At 34.8% G+C, this 27,088-nt stretch overlaps 4 protein-coding genes across 4 annotated transcripts; 3 read left to right on the top strand and 1 right to left on the bottom strand.

Moving 5' to 3' along the window:
- The first annotated feature begins 6,778 nt into the window (after positions 1–6,778).
- LOC147500754 (E3 ubiquitin-protein ligase PRT1-like) lies at positions 6,779–8,789 on the top strand. The gene is made up of 5 exons (XM_086562362.1): positions 6,779–7,107; positions 7,202–7,230; positions 7,302–7,481; positions 7,965–8,366; positions 8,469–8,789. Exons 1-5 carry the CDS (start codon positions 7,013–7,015, stop codon positions 8,765–8,767), a joined length of 1,005 nt encoding a protein of 334 aa, XP_086418488.1. The 5' UTR covers positions 6,779–7,012; the 3' UTR covers positions 8,768–8,789.
- A 2,292-nt stretch (positions 8,790–11,081) lies between these two features.
- Positions 11,082–13,674, top strand: LOC147500753 (vicilin-like seed storage protein At2g28490). The gene is made up of 5 exons (XM_086562358.1): positions 11,082–11,560; positions 11,925–12,106; positions 12,210–12,290; positions 12,395–12,772; positions 12,993–13,674. Exons 1-5 carry the CDS (start codon positions 11,215–11,217, stop codon positions 13,485–13,487), a joined length of 1,482 nt encoding a protein of 493 aa, XP_086418484.1. The 5' UTR covers positions 11,082–11,214; the 3' UTR covers positions 13,488–13,674.
- Positions 13,675–17,457: 3,783 nt separating this feature from the next.
- Positions 17,458–20,617, top strand: LOC147500752 (cyclin-dependent kinase inhibitor 5-like). The gene is made up of 3 exons (XM_086562365.1): positions 17,458–18,110; positions 19,806–20,009; positions 20,104–20,617. The coding sequence occupies exons 1-3, from the start codon at positions 17,668–17,670 to the stop codon at positions 20,171–20,173; spliced, it is 717 nt and encodes a 238-aa protein (XP_086418491.1). The 5' UTR covers positions 17,458–17,667; the 3' UTR covers positions 20,174–20,617.
- Positions 20,618–22,228: 1,611 nt separating this feature from the next.
- Positions 22,229–27,088, bottom strand: LOC147500751 (inactive protein kinase SELMODRAFT_444075-like). Its single transcript, XM_086562356.1, is given in 11 exon segments — positions 22,229–22,823; positions 22,933–23,082; positions 23,240–23,387; positions 23,619–23,695; positions 23,871–24,043; positions 24,131–24,167; positions 24,169–24,716; positions 24,817–25,346; positions 26,068–26,162; positions 26,246–26,394; positions 26,697–27,088. Coding segments are annotated over 11 exon segments (2,490 nt in total). The 5' UTR covers positions 26,893–27,088; the 3' UTR covers positions 22,229–22,436.

Here is a 27,088-nt window from a genome sequence, read left to right as displayed (position 1 = left end):
ACAGTTGCATCAAGGTTTTCGATTTTCTGTTAATTATTATTTGAGGTTAGTTCAGTGCAATTGCATCCACTTTATGATTTCTTGTTAGTTATTCATTAAGGTTAATTCAGTACAGTTGCATCTAGTTTTCGATGTTTCGTTAATTAGTATTTGAGACTAGTTCATTGCATTTGCATCCAGGTTCCAATCTCCCGTTAATTACTCTTTGAGGTTAGTTCAATACATCGCATCCGGTTCGATTTCCGTTAATTGTTTTTCTAGGTTAGTTCGATAGTTTACAATTTCTATACAGTTTGCATACATGTAAGAGTCTGTTTTTATAAACTCACTTTCGTTTTGGGTTCCTAATTACTCGTAATTACTCATGTGAGAATGCTAAAAAAGCGGACATTTATGCTTTGAGGTAAATGTGATGCAGTTACATCCGATTTCTAATTTCCAGTTAACTATTTTTTGAGGTTATTTCAATGCATTTGTATCAAATTTCTAATTTTTCGTTAGTTAATTAGTTTAGTGCAGTTGCATTCAGTTTTTGGTTTTTCATTAAGTATTCTTTAAGATTAGTTCAATGCAGTTACATCTAATTTCTGATTTTATGTTAATTGTTATTTGAGGTTAGTTCAATGCATTTGCATCAAGTTTCCGATTTCCCGTTAATTATTTTTTGAGGTTAGTTTGATCAATGCAGTTACATCAAATTTATAATTTTTTGTTAATTATTCATTTATGTTAGTTCTGTGTAGTTTCATCCATTTTTTAATGTTTCGTTAATTAGTCTTTGAGATTAGTTCATTGTATTTGGATCCAGTTTCTGATATCCCGTTAATAACTCTTTAAGGTTAGTTTAATACACCTGCATCTAGTTTCTGATTATTTATGCCTTGAGGTTAGTTCAATGCAATTATATCCAGTTTCTGATTTTTCGTTAATTATTCTTTGAGATTACTTCAATGCATTTGCATTTAGTTTATGATTTTCCACAAATTATTCTATGAGGTTAGTTCAATGCAGTTGCATTCGGTTTTTGATTTTCAGTTAATTATTTTTTTGAGTTTAGTTCAATGTATTTGCATCCAGTTTCCTGTTTCCCATTAATTATTATATGAGGTTTGTTTGATGTATTTGCATACCGTTTCCGATTATATATTTTTCAAGGATTTGCATCAAATTTCTAATAATCTCACATTAGTTATTATCTGACGTTAGTTTAATGTAATTGCATCCAGTTTCCGATTTTCAATTAATTACTTTTTGAGTTTAGTTTATTGCATTTGCATAAAGTTTCCGATTTTGCGTTAATTACTCTTTGAACTTAGTTATGTATTTGAATCTAGTTTCCGATTTCCTTTTAACTATCCAATGTGGTGTAGTGTAATACCAACTTCTACTGATCCATCTGTAGTGTCTTTGCAAACATGACATAAAAAGTAAATTATGCTTGATTTACTATGTGGGATCATCGAAAATTATCCAGTTTCCGATTTCTCATTAATTATTCTTTAAATTATGCATGACTCACTATGTAGAATATTCAAAGATTATCTACGAACGGGTGTTATTATATTAATTATTCTAAAAAATATTTGCAACTATGCAGAACTATTATATATTAATATTATATTGATCACTCAACCACAATTCTTATAACGTGAAAATCTCACTCTCCATTAAAAAAAAAAACTCACATTTGATAAAACCCTTCAACTTCATTTTGTTGTTTAATAATAGAAGTTTGACTGAAGTTTTGTGAAATTGCCTAATAAGGTGAAGTTCATATATATTGAAGCTACTTGAATGGCAAGGAGTTCCCAATCATACGGAAATAGATAAAATAAACATCATTTTAAATGTCAAACTATACTTATCGAGACATTCCCACAACATATAACCCAACTATGTTTTGAGGTTAGTTCAATGCATTTGCATCCAATTTCTGATTTTCCGTTATTTATATTTTGAGGTTAGTTTAATGCAGTTGTATCCAATTTTCAATTCCCGTTATTTATTTTTTGAGATCAGTTCAATGCAATTGTTGTAGGAACTGTTATTTCAGAATGAATATTTCTACAAACCGTGAAAACTACCGCAGTGGAATTAATGGGGTTCACGGTTTTGGATAGGAAACATACCTTTAGATCCGGTTGTGATATCTCTGAGAATCCAATAGCTATGAAATCAAATCAAGGATTAACCCCTTGATCTTTTGTTGTATTCCTTTCAATAGATTGGACGTTGTGTGGGCAACGATTTACCAACCCCCTTCTTTCTCACAAAGCTAGATCCAATTTTGGATTTATCTTTCCTTGCCTCTCTTTTCAATCCAGTGAATAGTGAATTTCGGCCAGGAGAGAAGGGATTCTATTTATAGGCTACAACAGGGATCATGAGGAGAAATTAGGGTTGGGCCTCCTGACGGGCTTGGGCTTCCTATGTTCGCCCAAAACACACTGCCCAAGTCCGTCAACAAATGACTTATTCCACTAAAGGCCATTGTTGCACTACCGCCTTAATCCCAAATTACGTGTCAGCGTTTATAGACTCCATATTATATGCTCGTTGATCTCCCCGTGTTTAAGATATTGAATGTCCGTTGATTAAGTCAAGTTACTGAGAACTACATCAATCAACTTCTTATGTCCTTGAGTAATACCACTCAACCTTATTGTCATGTCGGAATAAATCCACCTGCAGGGTTTACATGACAATCTTTATGAGCTCTTCAAGGGGACATCATCAACCCGACTTTCTGCAGGTCACAGATTCCTTCTATAATCAACATCACACCTACATATAATATCATTACCCAATCTATCGAGTTTGTTGATTCACAAATGAATCTCACTCATTGATGATTTAAAGCAATATATAATGTACGTAAATGTCCGTTATTATATCCGGATTAAAAGGACAAACATCCATAATAACAGAGGCGTTTGTTATCTTATATAGTCAGTATAAAGAAAAACAACCTCACTTGGTCCTGTTCAATACACACAAAGTGTACTAGTGTAATCTTATAGTCAAGATAGACTAATACTAGATTATACTACAACCGTACCAATGGTTTGTCAAAATCCATCTAGGTTGTGAACGTTACTTATACTTTATAAAAAATCTTGATGATATGATCTTACAGGTGTTCACACCATATCATCTACAACATAAAGTATTAGACACATACATATAACTAATAACATATATAATATGCATAACATTTGCCCATATGATTCTCATTCAAAATATAAATAATTAGAGTTAATACAAAAGTAATGTTTTTAGTATATAACCCTATCAGTTGCATCCAATTTCTGATTTCTCGTTAATTATTCTTTTTGGTTAGTTCAATACATTTGCATCCAATTTCCAATTTCCTGTTAATATAATTGTTCTTTGAGGTTAGTTCAATGCATTTGCATTTAGTTTCTGATTTCCCGTTAATTATTCTATGAGATTAGTTTAATGCATTTGCATCCAGTTTTCGATTTCTCGTTTATTATTTGATAAAGTTGTATTTGAATCTAGTTTTAAATTTATCGTTAATTATTGTTTGAGGTTAGTTCAATGAATTTGCATCCAGTTTCCGATTTCCCGTTAATTATTTTCTTAAGATTAGTTCAATGCATTTGCATCAAATTTATTTTTTGAGATCAGTTAAGTGCAGTTACATCCGGTTTCCGATTTCATGTTAATTATTTTTTAATATTAGTTCCACACATTTGCATCATTTTCCAATTTATAATTAATTTTTCTTTGAGGTTAGTTCAATGCAGTTGCGTCCAGTTTTCGATTTTTTTTTAATTTAATCTTTGAGGGTTAGCTCAATGCATTTGCATCCAGTTTTCGATTTTATGACAATTATTATTTTTTATGTTAATTTGATGTATTTGCATCCAAGTTTTGATTTTCTGTTAATTATTATTTAAGATTAGTTTAATGCAATTGTATCCATATTCCAATTTTCTATTAATTACTTTTTAAGATTAGTTTAATGCTTGTATTTGCATCCAGTTTTCGATTTCCCGTTAAATATTATTTGAGGTTAGTTCGATGCATTTGCATTCAGTTTTCGGTTCCCCATTAATTGTTTTTTTATGTTAGTTTCATTTAGTATTATATATATTTTTAAAATATTTGTCATTATTGCTTTACCGTTATTTTTTTTTTTCATTTTCTATTATATATTTTGGCTGTGTTTGGTTCATGGAAAATGGGAGAAAAGAAAATATTTTATTGGATTTTAAATTCTATTAAGTGTTTGGTAGACCATGGAAAATGATAAACAGAGAAAACATTTTCCATTCAGGGCTAATAATGAGGAAAACAACATCTTTTTTAAAACGAGAGAAGTTGCTTTCCTTTTGTCTGTCGGGCGAGATTTGCTGAAGTTATTTCGTAGAGGAACTAGAAAGTCACTTGTGTGTACAGAGTTATCAGGTTTTAGGTGGGGTTTGATCCAGTGGACCAGTTTTAAAAATTGTGAACCAAACAATTAGAAAACACATTCTTCGAAAATAGATTATGGCAAATTAGTTTCTTGATTTTCTCTTTCTTTGAGAATCAAAATTCGTTGAACCAAACACAGCCTTTGTGACGTTATTTTTTGTATAATTGTTTTTAACTATGTTTTGAGGCCGTGTTAAGAATATATTCGAAATAAGTCGGTGCTTTATCATAGACACTAAAATTGTATGATTTGTAATAGGGAATTAGTTTTTACAAATCACCTATTTTTTAACAATTTTTTTTATTTGATCAAATATATAAGAATTGGAACACTAAAAAGTGTTTGATTCGTAATACGAAATTACTTTTTACAAATCACCTATTTTTTAGCAATTTTTTTTTTTATTTGATCAAATATATAAGAATTGGAAATACACTAAAACTCTCCAAATATAAGAATTATAAATACACTTAAATTCTCCAAAGAGATTCCATGTACATGAGATTGTAGGCTATTAAAAAATACTATCTTTCATATTAGAGTGTCACATAGGAAAGAGAAAAAAACTAACTCTCATATTAGAGTGCCACGTAGGAGAGAGAAAATCCTCTATTAGAGGTCTCTGCTTTAGTATATAGATAGTAGATATCCATTATTCTCATCTATTTTTATTCTCATATCTTTTTTTGACCTCTAAGTACTATAACACATCCTATTATTTTTGTTTTCCTCTTCAAACAAATCATATCTTTAAATTAATTATTTGATTTCAATGTAAAGTATTGTACACGTAAGCAATCTCTAAAGCTAAAACAATGTTTGAATTTTGAAGTAATATATAGTAGTTAATACAACCATGGTGTAGTTATGGATTTGCATAGTAAAAAAAATGGAAAACTAATTCGACACTTATAGCATTCCCAATAGGGGTGTGCATGGGTACCCAATTATCCGAACCCGAGCCGGAACTGGAACCATTTATAGCGGGTCTGGATCCTAAAATGTTATACCCATTTAAAGTGGGTCTTCAAGAACCGACCCGATAAAGAACCGAACCCGTTAGAACCGAATAGTAAAAAACCGATGGGTACCCGAACCGAAACCGAAACCGATTAGTTTGATTTTGATATATATAATTTAGTATTATATTACACTAAATAAAAACAAATCCAAACATTATTATTATATATAGTATTATATATAGTCTATATTTGTTAGGTGTAAAATTATACTAAATATATATAACATTTAGCATAATAGTGAATGTGTGTTATTAAATGCATCTTTTATAATATTACATTAAATATGTGTATTATAAATATTAATAATAATATTTACGTGTCTACGTCTATACGTATATTAGATATACTATGAATTAACTTATGCACTGTTTATATTAACTAATACATGAGCGTTAATGCGTGCTTGATATATTATATGTATATATATTAGATAACGAATAATCGTGCAATGCTAACTAACAACAATTGGTACATGTGGTATTTATTCTATATATGACGCATTACGTATAGTATAATATACATATGTTCGATTTAAAATATACACATACATATAATGTATGAGAATGTATTTAAAATTTTTAGATAACTTTCAAATATTATTATTAAATTTAGGACCATTGCTTCTTATGAGAGGATAAAAATATCGATGACAAGTGTTATAGTCCCCGTAAACCAACTTTTATATCGGTTATATAACTAAAAAAAATAATTTTAGCAATAAAAATGTATAACCCAATAAAGAACCGAAACCGGAATCGGAATCGACTTATTTAATGGGTATGGGTCCGGGTTTTCAAAATATAGAAAAAAACCCGAAAAAACTAAACCCGATAGGAACCGCTAAAAATAGACCCAGAATCGAAACCGGTAAGAACCGACCCAGAACCGACCCATGGACACCCCTAATTCCCAATGCAGGTGGATATGGTGGGAATGTGACTTTATTAACCTCTTTATGGTTCAAAACATTTGCCCAATACAAAGATGAATATATCGGTGACTATTTTCCCAAGTCAAAACAAGAGTGAAACTTTCAACCGAGATAGTGGTTGAGTTGTGAATTTCGGACGGGATGTTGGATTCCGTCTCGCGTGTTTTCAACTTTTTTTCGTTTTTTTTTAAAACTTCAGACGGGATGTTTCATTCCGTCCGACTAGTTTTTTCAATTTTTACATTCAAACAGAATATAACATCCCGTCCGAGATTATTTTTCACCTTTGCATTGAGTAGTCTCACTTTGTTTTTTATCAAAACGGTAGAAAAAAAAAAAGAAAATACTGCCCCTGTAGAGTTGTGGAGGTGAATATTTGTGACTGGGAATGCTCTTAGAAAAGAATGAAGAGTCACCTCTCTCTCTCTCATTTCTAATTATTCCTTTACTAAACAATTCCTCCGGTTAGTTTCCTCTGTTGGCCTACCAAAGCTCTAAATACTAAAACTCTGAAATTCCATAAATTCGCGGGACAAAAAAAAAAAAAAATCCACCCGAAGAACAGATAAAAAGGAGTCTCCTCATTCACACTTGTTTTTTTCTTTAAATATAATAATGGATCATCTTAATTCTAAAACAGATAATTTATCATCTCTTGTAATTGATGAAGTTGAGAATGTTGAGGAAGCCTTTCTTTGTTCCGTTTGCTTGTAAGTTGTCAAAGCTTTTTTTTTAATTCGTTTATTGTTTTTTTTTTTTTTTTAAATTTTTATGACTGATAGTTAATCTATGTTTGATTTACAGGGATCTTATTTACAAGCCGATTGTACTCGGTGAGTAAATTTTACTACTTGTTGTGAGGACTAAAGTTTAAAGTGATTAACTTTCTTCTTTTCCCTTGCAGCTTGTGGCCATATTTCTTGTTTTTGGTGTGTCCACTTGGAAATGAGCGGAATGGGAGAGTCTCATTGTCCTATATGTACTTGTCCATATAGTCACTTCCCTAGTATCTGTCAATTGCTTCATTTTTTGCTCTTGAAAATGTACCCTGTGGCCTACAAGAGAAGGGCAAAACAAGTGCTAGGTAATTTTTAACATATAAGCTATTTATACTTTCTCTTTTTATTTGTATGCTTTTTAGTACCTGTGTAGTAGTTTTGTGCTTTTAACACTTTGGAGCATTTTACTTCCTTGTTGTTGTTCTTGTTTCTATCTTGTTTCATGTATTCTTTAAGCAAAAAGCCCACGTATAGTTCTGAGGTGTCTTGATATCATACTTCTTGGATCTCGATAGAAACATAATTTGCCATCATTATCCCTTTGATAATTGCTAAAATTGTGTGAAATCAACAGAACACATAAGTTGGATCAAATTGGTATTATTATTATTGTTTTGTAGGATTGATTATCAAAAACACTGCTGTTATAGAACCTCTTGTGAACAATACACATTATTACACCAATGCTTATATTATTATCCTAGGTTAGCTGAAGCTTTTCTAGTTTTATTTGATCTGATTAATTCTATAACTAAGGTTTATTTGTCCTGATGTATTTCCTTCTACAGAAAAAGAAAAGAATCAAGGCTTCTTCTCACCTCAGCTTGGTGACAATGTGTTGAGTGCACATAGTTGTGAGAAATCAAATTGTCTGGATTCCCCTGAAGCATTCTCCAGCATGTGTTCCCAAGCTGCCTCATATGGTAGCACTTGTTCCAATGGGAAAATAAATACCTCTAGTACTGTGGAGAAGCAAACTCCTGACATGTTGGCTCATGCAAATGCTTCATTACTTTCTGCGGAAGCTCATTCTGGTTTGGAAGTGATAAGTGCTTTAGCTGTTGAAGAAAGTAGTATCTTAGAAAATGATCTGAAGGATGGAATATGCGAGCTTGTTTCAATCAGTGATGTACTTTGTGTTGCATGCAAACAACTGCTCTTTCGACCTGCAGTTCTTAATTGTGGGCATGGTAGGAACTTAGTCATGTAAAGAGTCGCTATATATACTAGTGTACTACACTGACATGTATCATGTTGAAAGTCAAATCATCCTGATTTCTCTCTTTTTGCAGTCTGTTGTCAATCTTGTATAGTTATTCCAGTAAATGAAGCGCTTAGATGTCAACTTTGTCAAAGTTCACATCCTAAAGGATTACCGAAGGTCTGTCTAGAACTTGATCATCTATTGGAGAAAATATTCCCCAAAGAATATGCATTGCGAAGAGAGGCTGTTCAGCTTCAACCTATTCATGGACAACAGGGTAATCCATCAGCTGGTGTGTATCACCTATATTATATGCTCCTTTCAAGTGATACATATTTCATGTTTCGTATAACATATATGTGTTGTGCACATGTCTTTATCGTCTAGCACAACTTGTTTCTATATTTACTAAGACAAAGTTATGTTCTCGGTGCCAAACTTGATAGATGTAGTGTCCCCAATCATCGCCTCCTCTTACTTGGAGCTACTTGTCTTGGTTAGGCGACCGTGGTTTAAATGTCCATCTTGGAATTGGTTGTGATTATTGTGGGGTAACGTCTTTCTCGTAATTTCTTGTTATTTGAAAGATATTATATTTTTTCTGGTATCTTTGAACCAATTAGAGTAAATTCCTAGTGTTCTTATTTGTACTAAGTCATTTGAGGAAAGAGTGTCACACACTTCGGATAATTGTCAACATGCAAGTATTGTATGATGATATTTGGATTAGAGGTGAAATACCTAATCGGTGGTGGGGCATCTATTTTTTCAGATTGGAAAGTCGATTCAGATAGATTAGTGCATACAAAAATTTTGAATTTTTGGCTGCCTTATTTCCATGTTTGAAGCATATTGGCCATCTTGATTTATGGTAACATCTTCAATAGGATGATATCCAATAATTTCCTAGTAATACCTTTTTCCTTCACTCGTTCTCTTATCTCTTGATTGCTCCCTTGGATGTTTCCTATAGTTGGTGAGAGATATAAATGCAATGACTGTGAGGAGGCAATTGGTTTTGATTTGTGTGGAGAGTGTTATAATACTTCCTCCAAGCTTCGGTCGATTTAATCAGCAACATACACCGAGCATAAGTTTGAGCACATTAACTCCGACTTGATAACGTAATATAATGAGGAGGTTGGTATCTGAACACTTTGAAGACAGTTCTACTCTGTTCTCTCGATGGCGTTTGGAAGATTTAGAAGATGGTCTTCCTTCTCATGCACCCTCGATGATACTCCGAGGAGAATCAAGAAGGAGATTCTCATTCCACAAGACAAAGTTGTAAGTTCAATCTGAATACTTTATATTTCATTATGAATTATTAGAGAATTTGAACTTCTGGTTATTGAAGGATTCAATCTATCTGGTATACTGATAGAGAAATGAAAAAATAAGGAGGCAAAAGTTTAGTTGTCATATTACGGTCAGTCCGCCAGTGGGACTGGACCCAAATGGCTGCATTTCAAGTCTGTTAGTGAGTACTTTGTTCTCACTTTTTATAACCTCAGTGTGTTTATATGTTAATACATCATCTTTGTTCTGAAAACCCTTGAATAACGTTCAGTCCAAAAGGGGAAAGAAAAGAGAAAAGTGCATTTTGACGGAGGGATTGTGCAACAGAGAAATCATTTTTGCCTTTTCCCTTCTGCTTCCCCGATTTTCTTTCTTAACTTCCAAATAATATAACTCTTGATTCACGAGTTAGTTTTTGATACCTGGTGTTTGTAGATATAATGACTTGGATATTCATTAAATGTATTCTCATTTATAATTGCCCGGAGTGCAATTGAAAACAATATTTTGACATTGGGGTTTTCGTTACAGAATGACTTGAGCAAAGAAGAAGATTGCAATCCGTTGGCGGGAGAGAGAATTAAGCGACAATTTTAGGCGAGGACACTACTGGAGAGCTGTCACGGTTTAAAATTATTACTATTCTAAATGATTCAGTATTGCATCTTCTTCAGGAAAATAAGAACGTGTAATACATATGACATCTTGTAATTATCGGTTTTTGCCGTGTTCGCCAATGAACGAAAGAAAGTGATATATTTGTGTATGTAAATCATCAACAGGTAATGTCTACCCTGGATTTTTTTTTAATAGAATGTATTGTTACATACTACTATTAGGAAACTCCTCAATAATTTTTCATCATCTCTTGGAAAGACTCAGAGAGATAACTATTCACATATTTGTATATACTGTGATTGAGTGTGTTACAGAAAGTAAAAACTTGAAATGGTGAGGTTGTTTTCTGTCTAAATCATCATGTTGTTTAAACTTACTCTACCATGTTAGCATGAAATGCAAATTTAAGGGGATGGCAAAACCAAAGTGAGGAAACATCATGCTTGTGGTCAGATCAAATGGTACCAACCATATTTTGGTAGGCCTCGCCAAATGGTTTTTCTTATGGTCTCCACGGGTAGGACTCACTCAGCCATGTAACTTTTACAAGGATGCTTGGCAAGACGGGTCGTGCATCCGAGGGTGCAAGATTTTGATGATGGTTTGGGATTACCGCTATCTTAAAAAAAAGAATTAGATAAAATAGTCTCTGTGACTCTGTCTGTCTGATTTTTATCTGCATGCGTTGGCTATAGCAAAATCAGCCAGCAAGACACAAAAGTATTTGCATGGCTGCTACGTGTTATTCACTTTCATCTCTTCAGTCTTCATAAACTCGCACACATTGCTCTCTAGCTATCCGCACAGATTCACTACTTACATTCACAACACCACTCATCAGTTGCAGTAGTTGAAGCCTTGAAAAGTAGAATCAGAAAGGAAGAGAGAAAGCAAGCCTCATAAGCTGATTAAACAAGATGATTGCACCAAGATCGTCAAAGCTGTTTGTGTTCCTGTTGCTGTTTTTCTTCTCAGTTACCTTGGCATTTGGGTACAGTGAAGGAAGTGGAGGTTATGAAGAAGAAGAGGAAGGTAGATATGGAGGAGGAGGAGAAGAGCAGGTGTTTTTGTTGCCAAAATCAAGGCAAGTAATGAGGAGTGAAGCAGGGGAATTCAGAGTTGTGAGTGGTTTTAACGTGGGGAAGAAGAGAAGCGGTATTGATAGCCAACCCCCAATGCACATTGGATTTATCAATATGGAACCTAAGTCTCTTTTCGTTCCTCAGTACCTTGATTCAAGCTTGATCATCTTTGTCCGCCGAGGTAACGATTAATAGTGCAATTTCAAGCAGTTTCGAATGATAAATTGATTTATATTCATATATTTCTGATAAATGTTTGTGATCTTATGCACATCAATCTCAAAAGCAACACCCAACTCATGGTCAATATATGAAATGCGTGATTTTAACAAAATCTTTAAGAAATAAAAAAAGAAAGATAGTGCTAGACTTGGGTAGGTTGGTCTGATCGATGTTCTTATGCCTTCAGTTTATATTCTTGATGACTTTCAAATGCAAGTGCATAATTTTATGGCTTAGATGTTCAGATGACATAACGTTTTGTCTTTGAGTACGAACATAAGATTATGTTAATTATATGCTTTCTTAATTTTGGTATGAGGCAGGGAAAGCTAAGATTGGATGGATATACAAAGATGGCTTGGTGGAGAAAAATTTGAAGATTGGAGATGTTTACAGAATTCCAGCAGGTTCTACATTCTACATTGTTAATACAGGTGAAGGACAAATTCTTCAAATGATTTGCAGTATCGATACTTCGGAGAGCTTGGGAACGGGTGCTTTCCAAGTAATAATTTAGAAACCTCTTTGCTGCCTTTCAAATAAAACATGATGTTCAAATTAAGAATGAACTTTTATTGATCATGTACTTCAAAATCAATTTGATGCAGTCATTCTTCATTGGTGGAGGATTGTCTCCAATGTCTATACTGGCAGGTTTTGATGAAAGAACCCTCACTACGGCATTCAATGTAAGCCTCTCTTGCTTGTTATGAGTTGCGCAATATTATTGATTTTTTATATGCTATCTTTTTCTACAAAGTTTTGTATTGTTCTGTTTTGTTGATGGTTGTAGGTATCCTCGAGTCAATTGGAGAGCATATTTACAAGGCAACAAGAAGGTCCATTTGTTTTTGTAAATGGTACACATGATTCAAGCAAATGGGCTTCATTTATGCAATTGAAACATCAGGAGAGACCATATGACATTGCCGAGCATGATGAGGTTGACAAAACTGATGAACAAGACTCATGGACATGGAGGAAGCTTATGAACTTTGTGGTTGGCGAAAAGGCTCCAAAGAGAAGCGTCAAATCGACTGATGCCTACAATCTCTATGATAGAAAGCCTGATTTTGTAAACAAATATGGATCGAGTTTAGCTCTCACAGACAAAGATTATGCTCCCCTGGCTCACTCTGACATTGGAGTTTACCATGTTAACCTCACAGCGGTATGTAACACTGTCTTTTGCTTTCTTATTTCACTTAGAAACAGAGCTTGTGTTTGAGCACATTAGGATTTAGAATATGGACTTTAAACGAAATAAATCATAACTAACACATGAACCAACCACTTGATAGATTGGGATTTCTGTTAAATTTTTAGTTGAAGTTTTATGGAAGATAGTACAATCTGAGTTGTAACTTATGACGCAATGTGATACATTGCAGGGAGCGATGATGGCACCCCATGTGAACCCAAGAGCTACAGAATATGGTGTTGTGTTAATGGGATCAGGATCGGTCCAAGTAGTATATCCAAATGGCACATCTGCAATGAACACCGTGGTGAACGAAGGTGACGTTTTCTGGGTGCCGAGATACTTCCCTTTTTCTCAAATTGCGTCTCGACATGGGCCATTTGAATTCTTTGGATTCACCACATCCGCTGGCAATAACCACCCCCAGTTTCTCATTGGGGCTAGCTCAATTCTCCGAACTATGAATGGACCTGAACTTGCGACAGCATTTGGTGTAAGTCAGGACAGGTTCACTAAGCTGATCAACGCCCAGAACGAGTCTGCTATTCTACCATCTGCACCTGCGGCACCACCAAGGCAAGGACGTAGGCACAAGCATGAACAAGAGCAGGAGCAGGAGCATGAACAAGAGCACGAGCATCATAAGCAAACTGATCCAGAGGGTGAACTGATAGAGCTTTGGTGAGAATGGATTTGGTTAGATCAGGAACTAGTACAAATATGCGTATGATGCATCTAATTCTGTTTTTATGTATGTTGTAATGCGGATACTTGTGTGCGTTTGAGTTATGCGTAGGATCACTGTGGTTGATCTTAAGTTTGGTCAGATATATAGTATATATCATCTGGTAATAAAGCACCTGCTTGGTTTATATCAGGCTCATGTATGTGTTTTGCAAGTAGGCATATACTGTGCCTTCAAAGTTCAAACACTGAAAAAAATGCAGTTAGCATAATTTCTCTGTTTAGTGCAAGGGCGAGAACCCAGATTAGGAGTAAGCTTCTTTGCTATCCGATGTGGGATGGTATGGTCCATACACAAGAAGATTCTCTAATATAATACTAAGCCGAGGAATTGGTCGATTTGAGACTTGGGAGAATAAAAATTTAACAATTTGAACAATGTCTGTGGAGGAATGCTATCAGGAAAATGTAGTCTTAGAATAACGTGCATGCAGTGAATCAGGAAAAGTAATATGTATCTGAGTGTGTTGCATAAATGAGCTTATTTTCTCAAGGCAGAGAGCATGTATGCAGCTCACAAAATGGAGTTGCCATGTAGCTATTTATTACGCGCATACTATTTTATGAAAAGTTGAAAACAAGATCAAACTGGAAAAGCACTGGATACTTTCACTTAAAAATTTATGTCATTTGATGATGATGATTCATGATTCACTTTCAGACTTTGAGTGGGTAATCCCGTTGAGGTGGTTTGCAATTTACACAGAGTGATGATTGGTTGAGTGCCCACACGTGGGTCATTGTACGGTTTTATAGACCAATAAATCGAGGTGAAAACCCCTGGAATCCGTGCCCATAGACTTAAAATAATATTTTTCTTCTTTAATAAGACAATGTAAACTACTAAATAGGGTTAGGGTTTCTCAGGTATTCACCTCTTCTAGTAGATTCTATGTTCAAAAAGGGCAGAAATTAGGGTTCCAAAAGTGGGTGCTTTCGTCTGCATCAACTGATTTGTGATTAATCTATATCATCTTTTTGTTACATCTGGATATAAAAAAAAATATTGCATGCCAAAGTCATAAGGAGTTACACTAGTGTAGTGGGGCAATACGCCAATACCACAATAGCGATAAAAACAGCCTTATAGTGAATGCACAACCTTAGTATCATTTGACTCTCGTGGTCTGATGAACAATGTTTAATTAAGGGTCCTGTGTGGGGCACTCATCAAATTGTCAAATTGGATTGTCTAACCTCAAAAAATATATATATTACAAGTTTGTCATCAAAGTCTAGACTTAACAACCAATCCAGCTGGTCTCGCCATAACGAACTTCTCGGGTCGTTTGAGTGAACGGTTTCGCTATGAAGTTTGAGCGTACACTTAAATAACCTCACCATGTAGTTTGAGTGTACACTTTAACCCGCATACGCGTGTCGTTTGAGACAAAACTTCGACTTTTGCTTAGGCGATATGGCGGGGTCGTTTGGCGGTCTCAGAGGAAACAAATGGCGGGTCGTTTAGGGATTCTTTTGGGTGACATGGCTGGGTCGTTTGGACTTAAAAAATTCGGTTTGTTTGTCACGATGTTCATTTTAAAAATCAACTTTCACTTAATCAACTCAAACTCGAAAATGATTTCATCAAGCTTGGGCAAACTCGAACTTAAGTTTAATCAACCCAAACTCCAAAAAAACATCAAGTTTAATCAACCCAATCTTTCACCCCAATCAAATTTAATTAACCCAATCTCTCACTCAATCAAATTTAATCAACTTAATTAAGTTTAATCAACTCAACCAAGTTTACTCAAACAGGACACGATTCGAATTGGGTGAAGTCGTCAAATTCAATTCCCATTATTGATTTACAACTCAACACTCGAAGTATGAACACGTTGAAAATGTTTTAAAAAAATAGTAGTGGATATGCGAAATGGGGTGTATTGGGCTATTGTTGTTGGACTTAGTTGTCGGGCTTTGAGCGGAGGCAGCCCGATTAAATCACCATAAACACCTTAATTAACTATGAACTTAACATATGATTTTTTTTATATAAACTATAGTGTGATTGAAATATCAACTCAATGATGTTATGCATTATATAATTAAGTCAGTTAATTAACTAAGATAGTGGTGAAGTACTCATCATTTTCTTAAATATTTTGTTCATGGAAATAAGAATGAAATGTTACAAAATAAAATTGGAACTGTTGGGGCCTACAAAAGTATAATATTACCTAGAGCAGCTACGCAAGATTGTTTTGGCGGGAATACCTCTTTCCGGTACATTTTTAGCGGGGAACTTGTAACTATGAAAATTGAAAAATGAAAAAGATTCGTTTGTATTGGGAAAAGGTACATTCGAGTAAGATGCTTTTTCAAGAAATCATATCTTAATACCTACTAATCTAACTGCTAACATTTTCTGTTGTTATTTAGCTATTTTTGATATGTATGCATTATTTCATGTTTGCATGGAACAGTATTACACTGTTACTATGTTGGGAATGCAAACAAGTACCGGAAATGTGTCGGATTTCAAGTGAAACTTCAGACTTTCAGAAAATAAAAAATTTCTTAAATCTGAAATTCTAGTGGAATGGAATGCACCACTTATGCAAAATTTTGTATATGGGTTGCTTCTTTTATTCCCCACTGCCCAGCTGCACTGAGTGTACTATATATATACAGTATATAAGTTAAGGCCATTAAAGCTTTTATTGGTACCGTGAGCAGCATAAAATCATGATAATTTAATGGAAAATAACGCCGTTGATATGTTTATTAAAATAATTTAAAACGGTGGATAAAATATCAAAAGATAATGACCAAAAAGCAAGGCACTGTCCACCTGTCTATCATGAAGAGGAATCCAATGACTTGGTTGTCAAGTCATAGCTTAAAGTCTCGTTCCATTTATATCACGATAAATGAAATTTCTCCTCGAACTATATGTTTATTCGGTACCCATATTAATTTTGTAATTGGAATATTGGATAAATCATCTATGGTAATGTAAAAGTTTTCTACATAATCTTACCCAATCAATCAAATTAACATAAAAACTTAAATACATCACCTAACAATAATCTTTTGGCCTTGAAGTAAGACCAATCCTAATGCTATATCATTTTAGTAGGTGAAAGTTTTACATTTCTTTTCCAAAAAATGATACTTAACCAATCGTTTTATTCTACTTCAACGACCATCATGTATTTGTTCACATTCATTAAAAAAAAAAAATAGATAAACAAGTTCATCTTTAGCATTCTCAACAGTTATAATTTTTGAAATTTGAATCGATTAGGCTTGCGTAGATCTATTTGACACAATAAAAGGCACACAAAACTTGTGAGACTAAGTCGTACCATGTTTAAAACCACATGTATTATGAAAAGTCATCTAATAGACTAATTGAAATATAAATCCAAATCCAATAAACGTGCATCAATTATAAAGATAAAAGTCATCTAATAGACTAATTAAAATATAAATCCAAATCCAATAAACGTGCATCAATTATAAAGATGTTACCAAACATTGTGATTTTTTCAAAAATCAACATAAGCATTGTCTACAACTTATTTAACCTGTATAAAGATTTATAACTACTAAAATAGTACACTTACTAAAAACATCCATTTCCACTTTCACCCATTCACAATTCACACACACACAAATCTCAAAACTCACACAGAAATTAATGCCATTTATCACAAGGAATCTTCTAAGATAAGAACTAATAAATGCTTAACAAATTCCAAATTAACTCCCCACACACAATTACCAATTTCAGAACTCTTTTACAATTTAATCTTTATCCCAAAAAACAAACAAACAAAAAAAAACATCTCAAAATCTCATCTACTAAACTTCTCATCCAATAGTATACACAAAACAAAAGAGAAATTGAAAGTACAATTTCTTTCTAACACCTCTACACACTCTCACACTCAACCCTACTTTTTCTCCTCTGCCCACTCTTATACAAATAAAAATACCCCTTTTCTCTCTACTTCTCTCTTTTCCCCTTCTCTCTCAACTCACAAAACACACAAAAACCAAACCCACTCTCCCCCGTTCTGTCTCAAAACCCCTTAAACCCTTGTTCCATTTCTACCCTTTGCTTCAAAACTTGATGAAAGTTTAAATTTTTAGAGTTGAAAAAACATAAAATGGGCAAGTATATGAGGAAGGCGAAAATAACAGGAGAGATAGCAGTGATGGAACTAGCTACAACAACAACTACTTCTTTAGTAAGTGGTGTTAGAACAAGAGCAAAAACATTAGCTTTACAAAGACTACAAAAAACAACTAGTGGTTCATCAAATGACTCTTCTTCTTGTTATTTACAACTTAGAAGTAGAAGACTTGAAAAAAAGCCACCTTCTTTACTTAGTGGTGTTAGTCATAATCATAATACTACTGCTACTGATTCTAATAAGAAGCCAAACCCTAACCCTAGTTCTAGGTTAGCTAATAATTCAGCTTCAGTTGCCTCTGTTTCTTTGAGGAATGAGAAGAAGAGTGAAGATGGAAGTGATAATTTTCATGATTTGGGTGTTGCTGCTGCTGTTGAAGCTTCTTTTGGTGAAAATGTTTTGGAAATTGAAGGAAGGTTTGTTCTTTTTACACTTGTTTAAATTTTGTTTATTTTTATGTTTAGGTTAAATTTTTGTTTAATTTGTTTTAGGGCTTGAAAAATTGGGGGTTTTGCCCTCCTCTTTTTACTGTTGTTGTTGTGTAAAGATATGTTCTTTTTAGTAGATTTTCTCTCATTTTTCTTGAATTTGTGAATGTTGGAAGGTTTAAAGTTTCTATTTAATGAATTAAAAAAAATAAAAAATTACATCACCTTAAGTGAAGTATACAGTTCAGAAACAAACAAAATTGAACCACAGTCTACAACCATTAATCTTGAAAGTTGAAAAGGACAAGGTGAGGAAACTGCTTTTAGAATGGATTACTTTACTGGTGTAGCTTTGCATGTTAAAAGTTAGGGTGCTTTCTTTTTTTCATGTTTGTTTTTAAGGCTAGTCTCTTCTTGTTTCACCATTTATTTGTGTTTAAAGTACTTTGTTCAACATGGAAACATATAAGAATGAGCTTTCTTTTAAGGGGCAAACAATTTATGCATGTATCAGCGGTCTGTCTGGGTGTTCTGTGTCACCAAATATAGCTGTATATGGCTTTTCAAGCAGTTCTTTATATTTTGAACTTGTTCTGAATGGGGATGTTTTTACTATTTAATAACTGAAAAAAGGTAAATGTCGAACTTAATTCTGTTTGAGAGGTTCTGATGCTTTGATATCTTTATGTCTTTCCATACAATTTGACATCATTTGTAGTTCCTGTAAAAACAGTACTGGTTGAAGATATATTCATTTAACTTCAGTCCCACTTAATTCTCTTTGATATAGCATCAGTACTATTTTTAACTCCAGTAAAAATAGTACTGGTTGAACTTAATTCTCTTTGATATCAGTTTTGTTTCTTGATTCTGAAAGAAATGTATCCACTTGCAGTTCTTTAAAAAAAATAATGTTATTTATGGTTGCTGATTGGTGTTTCTATACTAGTAAAACTTGATATAATGCACTTATCTTGTTTAACCAGAGAAAAATGTTCGGTTCAGAAAAGAGTAAAATAGAAAAGAAGAGGGTCGGTGAGGTTCTATTTGTTTCGAGTTTTGTGAATAGTGAAATATATAAGAATATATTCTACATTTGTACCGATATAAAAGTGTCAGTTTTGCCCTTAGTCCAACTGATTTTTGAAGACTATCTTTTATATATAGTCCACAATGATAGTTGTTATAGTTGCTTCCTTGAAATTCTTGGCAACTGTCTTCATAGGGTTTTTTTTTTTTTTTTTTTTCAAGGATAATATGTATGGCATTTGTGATAGAATACTGTAATATGTTACACCTTTTTATTCTCTTTTTGTATATTAAAAAATGCTCATGTTGGAAACTTTGATACCTCCTTTGTGACTGATGTGGTGCAATTGTTGGGCTCCTGGGGTCATCTTGTGGCTGCAACTTATATGTGAGTTACCATGCATGTTATGTGGTCCTTAGTAAAGGATCATGATATCAGAATATAATACTACTTGCTAAAAGGAATTGATTCCTGCTTACCATTGTTTTATCACAATGATTGCCTTTCATTATAGTAAGTTGTATTGTTAATTTCTAAGAATAACTTCTATTGAAGCTTGCAATCATGCTTGAAATATACTATTATCAATACTGAATTAGTTTTCTTTTCAACCTTATCGAGTTCATGTTCTTAATATTTAATTAAATGTCCAGGAGCACTAGGGAAACTACACCGTGCAGTCTGATAAGGGGCTCAGATACTGTCAGGACCCCTGGCTCTACTACCAGACGTACCAATTCAGCTGCCACCAACCGGAGAATACAGAGTTCCATTCGGAGAAATGTCCCGACGCCACATGAGATGGAGGAGTTTTTTGCTGGTGCAGAGCAACAGCAACAGAGAGTTTTTACAGAGAAGTACAAAAAATATATTTTATTGCTTGAACTCTTTTAGGTGTGTTCTCTAACATGATTTCTAATGAAAACTTTTCTTACATCTGACTTGGTGCAGGTACAACTTCGACCCTGTGAATGATTCGCCTCTTCCTGGACGTTATGAATGGCAAAGAGTAGATCCGTAGATGTGCAGCTCAGGTTCCACCGGGGCTCTTTTCCTGCAATGTCTCAATTATTTTGTTTGAAGATGGGCAGGGGAACGGCGGTGGTGTGGCAGCCAGCAGTGACAGTGGTGGTTTCATTTTCCACCCTTTTTCTGTTGTAAAAAAGTAGAAAGGGAACTGTGAAAGATGTGTAGTCTACTAATGGTCTGTAACATAACAGAGCTGATGAGTCGAGCAATAGTAAGTATAAATCTGAAGTCCATTGTCTAACAGATCATTTGAGAGGGGCAAAGGGTTCAACTTAGGGTTAGGAATGTGTTCAATCTGGTAGGTAGGTTAGAGTGACTAGTGGGGGTATAGCAAATTACCAGGTTTTGTTTTCTTTTGTTGCGCTTTCTTTTGTCTATACTAGGACTGATGGAACTTGATAGCTCTTTCGAAATAAACAAGGCCCGTTTCCCCGTTTCCCCTCTTGTCCTTTGTCTTATTATTTGCAGAATCTCTGGCTTGCACTGTTCTTTTTACCTGTTTGTCACATTATCAATGATTTCACTTTTGCAACAGACTTTAGATTTGTATGTCCATCTTTATCCAAGTAAACTGTTGGTTTCCTCTCTCTCCCTTAGTTTTGACATTTTGTGAGATGTTGATAGTCCTTTAACTTGTGAGAATGGTTGGTGTAGCCGTGTAGGTGGGTTTCTTGCTCAAAAATTTTTTGGATGAATTTTAAGCTCACTCTGTTTGACAGATTTTAACATGTAGCAAAAGGGGGTGCCGAATTTCAACATCTAATTGATTTTGTTTGTATTGCTTGCTCATATTTTCTCCCCCATGTGAGTAGTGATGGTTGTGGTTGCTTCAGGACTGATTGATGGAATCTTTACTATATTAATGTGCACATAAATTCCATCTCACGTGGGATACTGTACTAGTTCTATGGTACTGATGTAAATGACCCTATGAAAATTCAATAGTAATGTGAAAATCCAAGGTAGTTTTTTGTGTCAACACTTTGGACCATTTCATTCATTCACCGCCTTAGAAGTTTCTGTGAGGGCCTCGAGTGTCGTCTGAGAAACATGTGGGCATGATTTATATAGTCAGTCGATCTTGCTTTCTTGGTGAAGGCAACCAGAAATCTAACTATGGCAGTTGTTTTGAAGAATTAGAAGTGCGGAACTTTTAGTTTTATCTTCTTTTCCTTTTTGCCAATAGATCTAATGGAATATGGGTACGGAAAGGAGGACACATCCATTATATATTTACTTCTTTATAATTTATACGGATATGCTTTTGGTGCCTGGACCGCCCTACACCATGGTCCTGCAGATCACTTCTAGAGTGTATTATTATGAGGGAAGACTTTGGCATTACGTGATGCTAGTCAATAATGGGAACCATTTATGTACGGAGTTAGTGTGGCGATTTTGTACTCAAAACTAATCTGGTTTCTAAGGTGTGTCGCATTGAAAATTTGAAATTTTATACTTGCTGTATTCAACACATTAAAAGCCCTTGACTGATCATCCTTGAGAAAGAGGAATTAGAGGATCCTTTCTTAGAGGTTAGAACTGATTTGATACCTCCACTGACTCAATAAAAATACAGTTTTTAAGGTAATTTCCTAAATTGATTGACAATTGACTAGGACCATTTGTCAAATAGTTATGGTCAAAAATTTCATCAATTGCTTACATTGACTAAGTGTAACTTGTAAAAGTCTCATCGTCATAATTATTTGAATCTCTTAGTGTTAATCAAGAATTCTTTGAAATCAGTCATGACCGATTGATGCAGCGTATAACGTGCTTAGATTTCATAAGCAAATCACATATGCCTATGAACGATATAGGTGGCGTGGCAAACATTTTTCATAATTTCTGATACAATTTTTTGGCCTGTCCTATAATGATGATGCTGGACGACAAAGTTATGATGAATTTTGATGAGCTAAATGATTGAGAATTTCATGATGAACTACTTTTATGAAGTATAATCTTCCACAAAAATCTTGTATTTTAGAGTGACTGTTTTTTGAAATTTATATGAAGAAATTTAGAAATGTATATTGAGTGGTTTTTACAGAAAAATAGAAAAAAAAAATCATTAATGCTTGAAGCAAGAAATCAAGAGAAGGCCAAACGAGCTTCTGTTGTTGTTACTACAATTACCAGTCACTATTATTAGTCAGTGTCTCAGTGAGAACGAGACATGATAGTGTTATGTGCATGCTGCAGCACGAAAGATGGCGTGTGTTCTCTGTTAACTTCAATGCATTTTTATTTCAATTCATGTTGTGAATAAACTCTACAAGTGATTCTTGAAGATAATCTTGGTAGTCTTTGCTGACTGATTCTTCATTTTGATTTAAGCTTCTAGTACTATTGCTTCGTCTCTCAAGTCCATGACTGTTCAATGATGTAGTTGGCACGATATTCATGTTATGTGTGTCAACTTTATACGCTCTGGGGCTAAACGAAGAGAGCTTCATATGATGCATTGATTCTATTGGAGGTGAAGGACTGAAATCACGACTGTTTGGATGAGGTCGATTGAATGGTCTAGTAGCAGCGGAAGTACTCTTTCTTCGGTAATCCATGAAGGGTGAGGTTGGTTCACCATGCTGATATGCGATGTCACTTGGCATGTCTCCTTCCAATATCCGCAAAACCTATAGATTCGGTTTAAAGGAAATGAGAATAAAGAGAACAGAGACAATAAAGGGAGAATGGAATGACAAAAGCTTAAATGAGAGGCAAGGATTTATGTTAATGAAGAACCTTGGACATCGTGGGTCGTCTTTCAGGGTCAGGTGAAATACATAAACTGGCAGAGCGAAGCATGGACTCTACTTCCTGTTCATTGTAGTCGCTCTCCAGTCTTGGATCAATAATCTCAGTCAACATCTTCTTTTCAAGCAAGGTATGACACTGCCATACCAGAATCAGCGGATGTTAAATCCCCAAGTCGTATGTACAATTTTCGCATTCTTTTTACAATATTACAATTCTCTTGAGAAACTGATATGAGTTTTATCTCAGACAAATGGTTACCACAGAAGAACAAAGCAGATATTAAGTTACTAACCCATTCTGGTAAATATTGTTGCTCCTCGCTTCTGGATAAATCGGTTGCCTTTAGACCACTTAACAGTTCTAATAACACAACTCCGAATGCGTATACATCAGCTTTCGCTGTGATTAACCCTGTCTGTGTGTACTCTGGGGCTAAATACCTGCTTAACTTGTGGAAGTAAGTTAAAAGTTAAAACCATACAGCATCCTAAATTCCTAAAATGCAATTCTGGACAATGAGCTATATGCATATATATGTAATGTCAGAGTGCAAGTAACTATTCTCATAACTCTAAACAATAAAATGAACCTGAAACATGTGTAGAAAGCCCCAGATGAGACTTCTATGCATAGTACAAGATGATTCAAATGAAAAAAGATTGAATTTCTACCCAAATGCTCCAATGACACGCGTCTCTTCAGCTGACTGACCGTCTGATTGCAACCTTGCTAGACCAAAATCTCCCACCTATGTATTACAGTTGTGAGATTTATGGTACTTGAGAAGAATTTTCTTCTTAATATTAAAATATGAGAGACTAAAGAGGGATCATATCGTTACAGTAGGCATAGAACAAATACATGATCAGTCAGTTCAATAAGAAAACTGATTCAAAATGGAAGTAGTACATAGTTGAACTAACCATGGGTTCAAAATCATGTGTCAGGAGAATGTTCTTAGGCCTCAAGTCTCTATGTATGATACAACCAACACGACAATCCTCATGAAGATATCTCAGACCTCTGGCTGTTCCAATCGCAACCTTCATCCTATTTTTCCAAGTCATCACTTCTTGTCCCCCAGTTCCACTGGAATCTGTCATTAAATATTCAAAATCCATTTAGTTATGGTGATACATATAACTAAATCTACAAAGGCAGTAGCAGTGTACGTTTATCTTACTGTATAAATGGCTGTCCAAGGACTCATTGCACGCGAACTTCGTAAACAAGGAGCCACTCAGGCTCAGTACAGTAGCCTACTAACATAACCAAATTCCTATGTTGTGCACAGCTCAACACTTCAACCTCCGAGCAAAACTCTGATGCTCCTTGTGCACTTACTACCTTATGCCGTTTCACTGCAACAACTTGTCCATCTGGCATGACTCCTCTGTATACAGGACCGTAACCACCCTCAGCCAAGAAGTTAACACTTGAGAATACATCTGTTGCTATTTCAATTTCTTTGTAGCTGAACTTTCTTGGAGGCTTTCCGAAGATAGGGGCATTGTATTTGCACACAGAGCAAAGAGGTGGCGGAGTTGGAGGCTGTTTGATGGAGATAGACATAGCTCTTCTTATACTTGAAGTTCTATCAATCGGAGACGACGGGCACAGGGGGGCAGTGTGTCTGTTCCAATCTTTGGAGGCTTGCTTACTCACTATAAGTTGTCTTGATTGGCTTAAAGCACTCCGCCTGAATCTTGGAGTATCTGTTGACCTTCTAGTTGGTATAAGTGCTTTTGGTGGAAATCCTTGGTTTGCATCTGTTCATGTTCACAAAAAGCTTTTACAAGTCGTTTTTTCTGGATTTTCAAAATAAGTTAAAGTTTATTTCCGTATGAAATTTCTGATTTGTCCACTTACCACTCTTTAGAAGACCGCTGTAGCTTTTTGTTCTTTCCCTCCTGGGGCTAGCGGAGGATTTACTTGACTTTTCATCGAAATCAAATATTGAAACCTTGTTCAACGGTTGCGAGTTACTGTAACGGCTGGAAGGATATGCAGTAACCTTGGGTTTGGTCTGGTGAACGAACTGTGTGTAATGTTGAACATATGTATTGGAGGATTGGATATTGGTTATTAAGTTGGTGGTTTTGTGGACATTGGCGGCTTTTTCTTTATACGATAAGGAGCATGAACCGTCTGTATGTGGACTATGAGTATTGAAACCAAGGCTACTTGAAGTATTTACACTGTTGGAATCAAGATTGTAAGTTGGGAAAACACCCAACACATCTGCTAGTGGTACGTGGTCATTTTGGTGCTTACTCATATTTCTTTTTTTCATGGATTGGGAGCTCACTGTTTTCAGGTATTTTGGAATGGCATGGTCCACGACTACGATGTTGCAATTCAATTGCTCCAAGCAGCAGTCGCATTCCTTCTTCAATCTCCTGATATGATCAGCAACAATCAACTTAATTTGAATGGAAAAGAAAGCCCTTGCAGTTGAAAATGTTCCATTATACATTTATACCATATTTACCGTAATAAATATGTCTTTAGAAGAAAAAGTAATAGTAAGCACCTTAGCCCGACTTTAATGTTATCATTCTTGAAGATATTTCAGTTTATGTGTTCTCATAAACGAGCACATAGTGTGGTGGAGTGGCACTGCTCATAAGCAGTAAAAAGTGGACACTCCTAGTCCTTTACAGCAGCAATGTCCAAATAATTAACAAGTTAACTGTCGAATTAATAGGCCTCTTCCGTGACTACTTTGCAGTGTTCTAGTCGGCAATGTTTTGAAAGCCTTTGAGGCGTACGCCTCGAGGCGCGCCTCAAGGTGAGGCGTACCTAAAACGCCTAGAAGCATTGAGCAAAGCATGTATCCATTGGCAGCACACGCTTCAGTGTGTGAAGCGTTCCTGAAGCATTGAGGCATTGTTGAAGCTTATCGAGGCGTACGCCTCCATTGCACAGATTTTAGACCCTTTTTTTTCTGTTTTATTTCTTGTTAATATATATATTAATTACTTATTTATATAAGTAGACATCAACTTTAAGTGGTATTGAATTATTTCTAGTGTACAACATTATAGGAGATTCTTTAAAACCTTTATTCTGAGACTCCAACTTATTAAAATCAAAAGTATTAATATGATGGTCACATACCTATCAAGAACAACCCATGTTGCTCCAAGGTCTTCTGCTTTTGTAGCAACTGTTCCCAAAGGTGCATCAGCAGCAACTATTACTTTGGTTTGCACCTAATGTGGCTATATATTTATCAAAACAGAAAATCCAAAACCATACAAGTAACTACACTCCGACCAGAAAAAAGAATGCATACCTGCCTAACGTTATTCGCCACACATAACTGCCTCATCATCTGAAGACAGACCTCAGTCATTCGATGATATGCATCCTGACTAATTGCATTTACAAGTCCAATCTGATCTGTTGAATCATCTGTGCTGTTACGGAATTTCTTTAGTAGACCTGGGACAAAAACCAATGAAGACATAAACCTCAATGGCTCAATACAAATTACTGCGATGAGGAGCAATGATAAACTTCCAAGATTATTTGGCACCGTAATAAGCCTAGCTAGCATAAGTATTTTGTTTCAAATGAGTATGCCTAAGTCACTTAAATCATAAAATGTATAGATGGCCATCTATATTACAAAGAACAACTAAGAAGTTGGATTCCTCAACAGAGGAAGGGTACTTTGAGAATTATCAAAGAGTGAAGGAGCAAGAAAAGATACTTGGACTACTGAGTAGAGGCATAAGTATTACATGCAAGGAACTGATGAATTCCAGAATGGTGTTTAGTTCGATTTGCAGACACTGGAGGTTGACTAAGAGAAGGAAGTATTGCGAGGAAGACCATAGAATCTGTTGCTTCAATCACATTGCGCACTGCCCATTCAAGAGCGTAATCCGTTATCTCTTTAGTTGCATCAACTGCAACTAATACGACCTCACCACCCATTCTGCTATGAATCTCAAAAAATCCAACTACAATCAACCTAAGTATATATCTTTGATTCTATGAACTCAAATAGTAGCATAGAGAAATGGGCTATTGACTTAAGAGATATTCTTGTTTAATTATTACTTTATAAATTTGGAGGAATCACAAGTGTTAAAAGTGTCTGAAGACGTCTGAAGGTGATGTTGGAAAGTAT

Source organism: Coptis chinensis, chromosome 5 (assembly GCF_015680905.1).
Source record: "Coptis chinensis isolate HL-2020 chromosome 5, ASM1568090v1, whole genome shotgun sequence".
Lineage (NCBI taxonomy): Eukaryota > Viridiplantae > Streptophyta > Magnoliopsida > Ranunculales > Ranunculaceae > Coptis > Coptis chinensis.
Note: the sequence above shows the minus strand (reverse complement) of the source record. Positions and strands in the feature narration are given on the sequence as shown.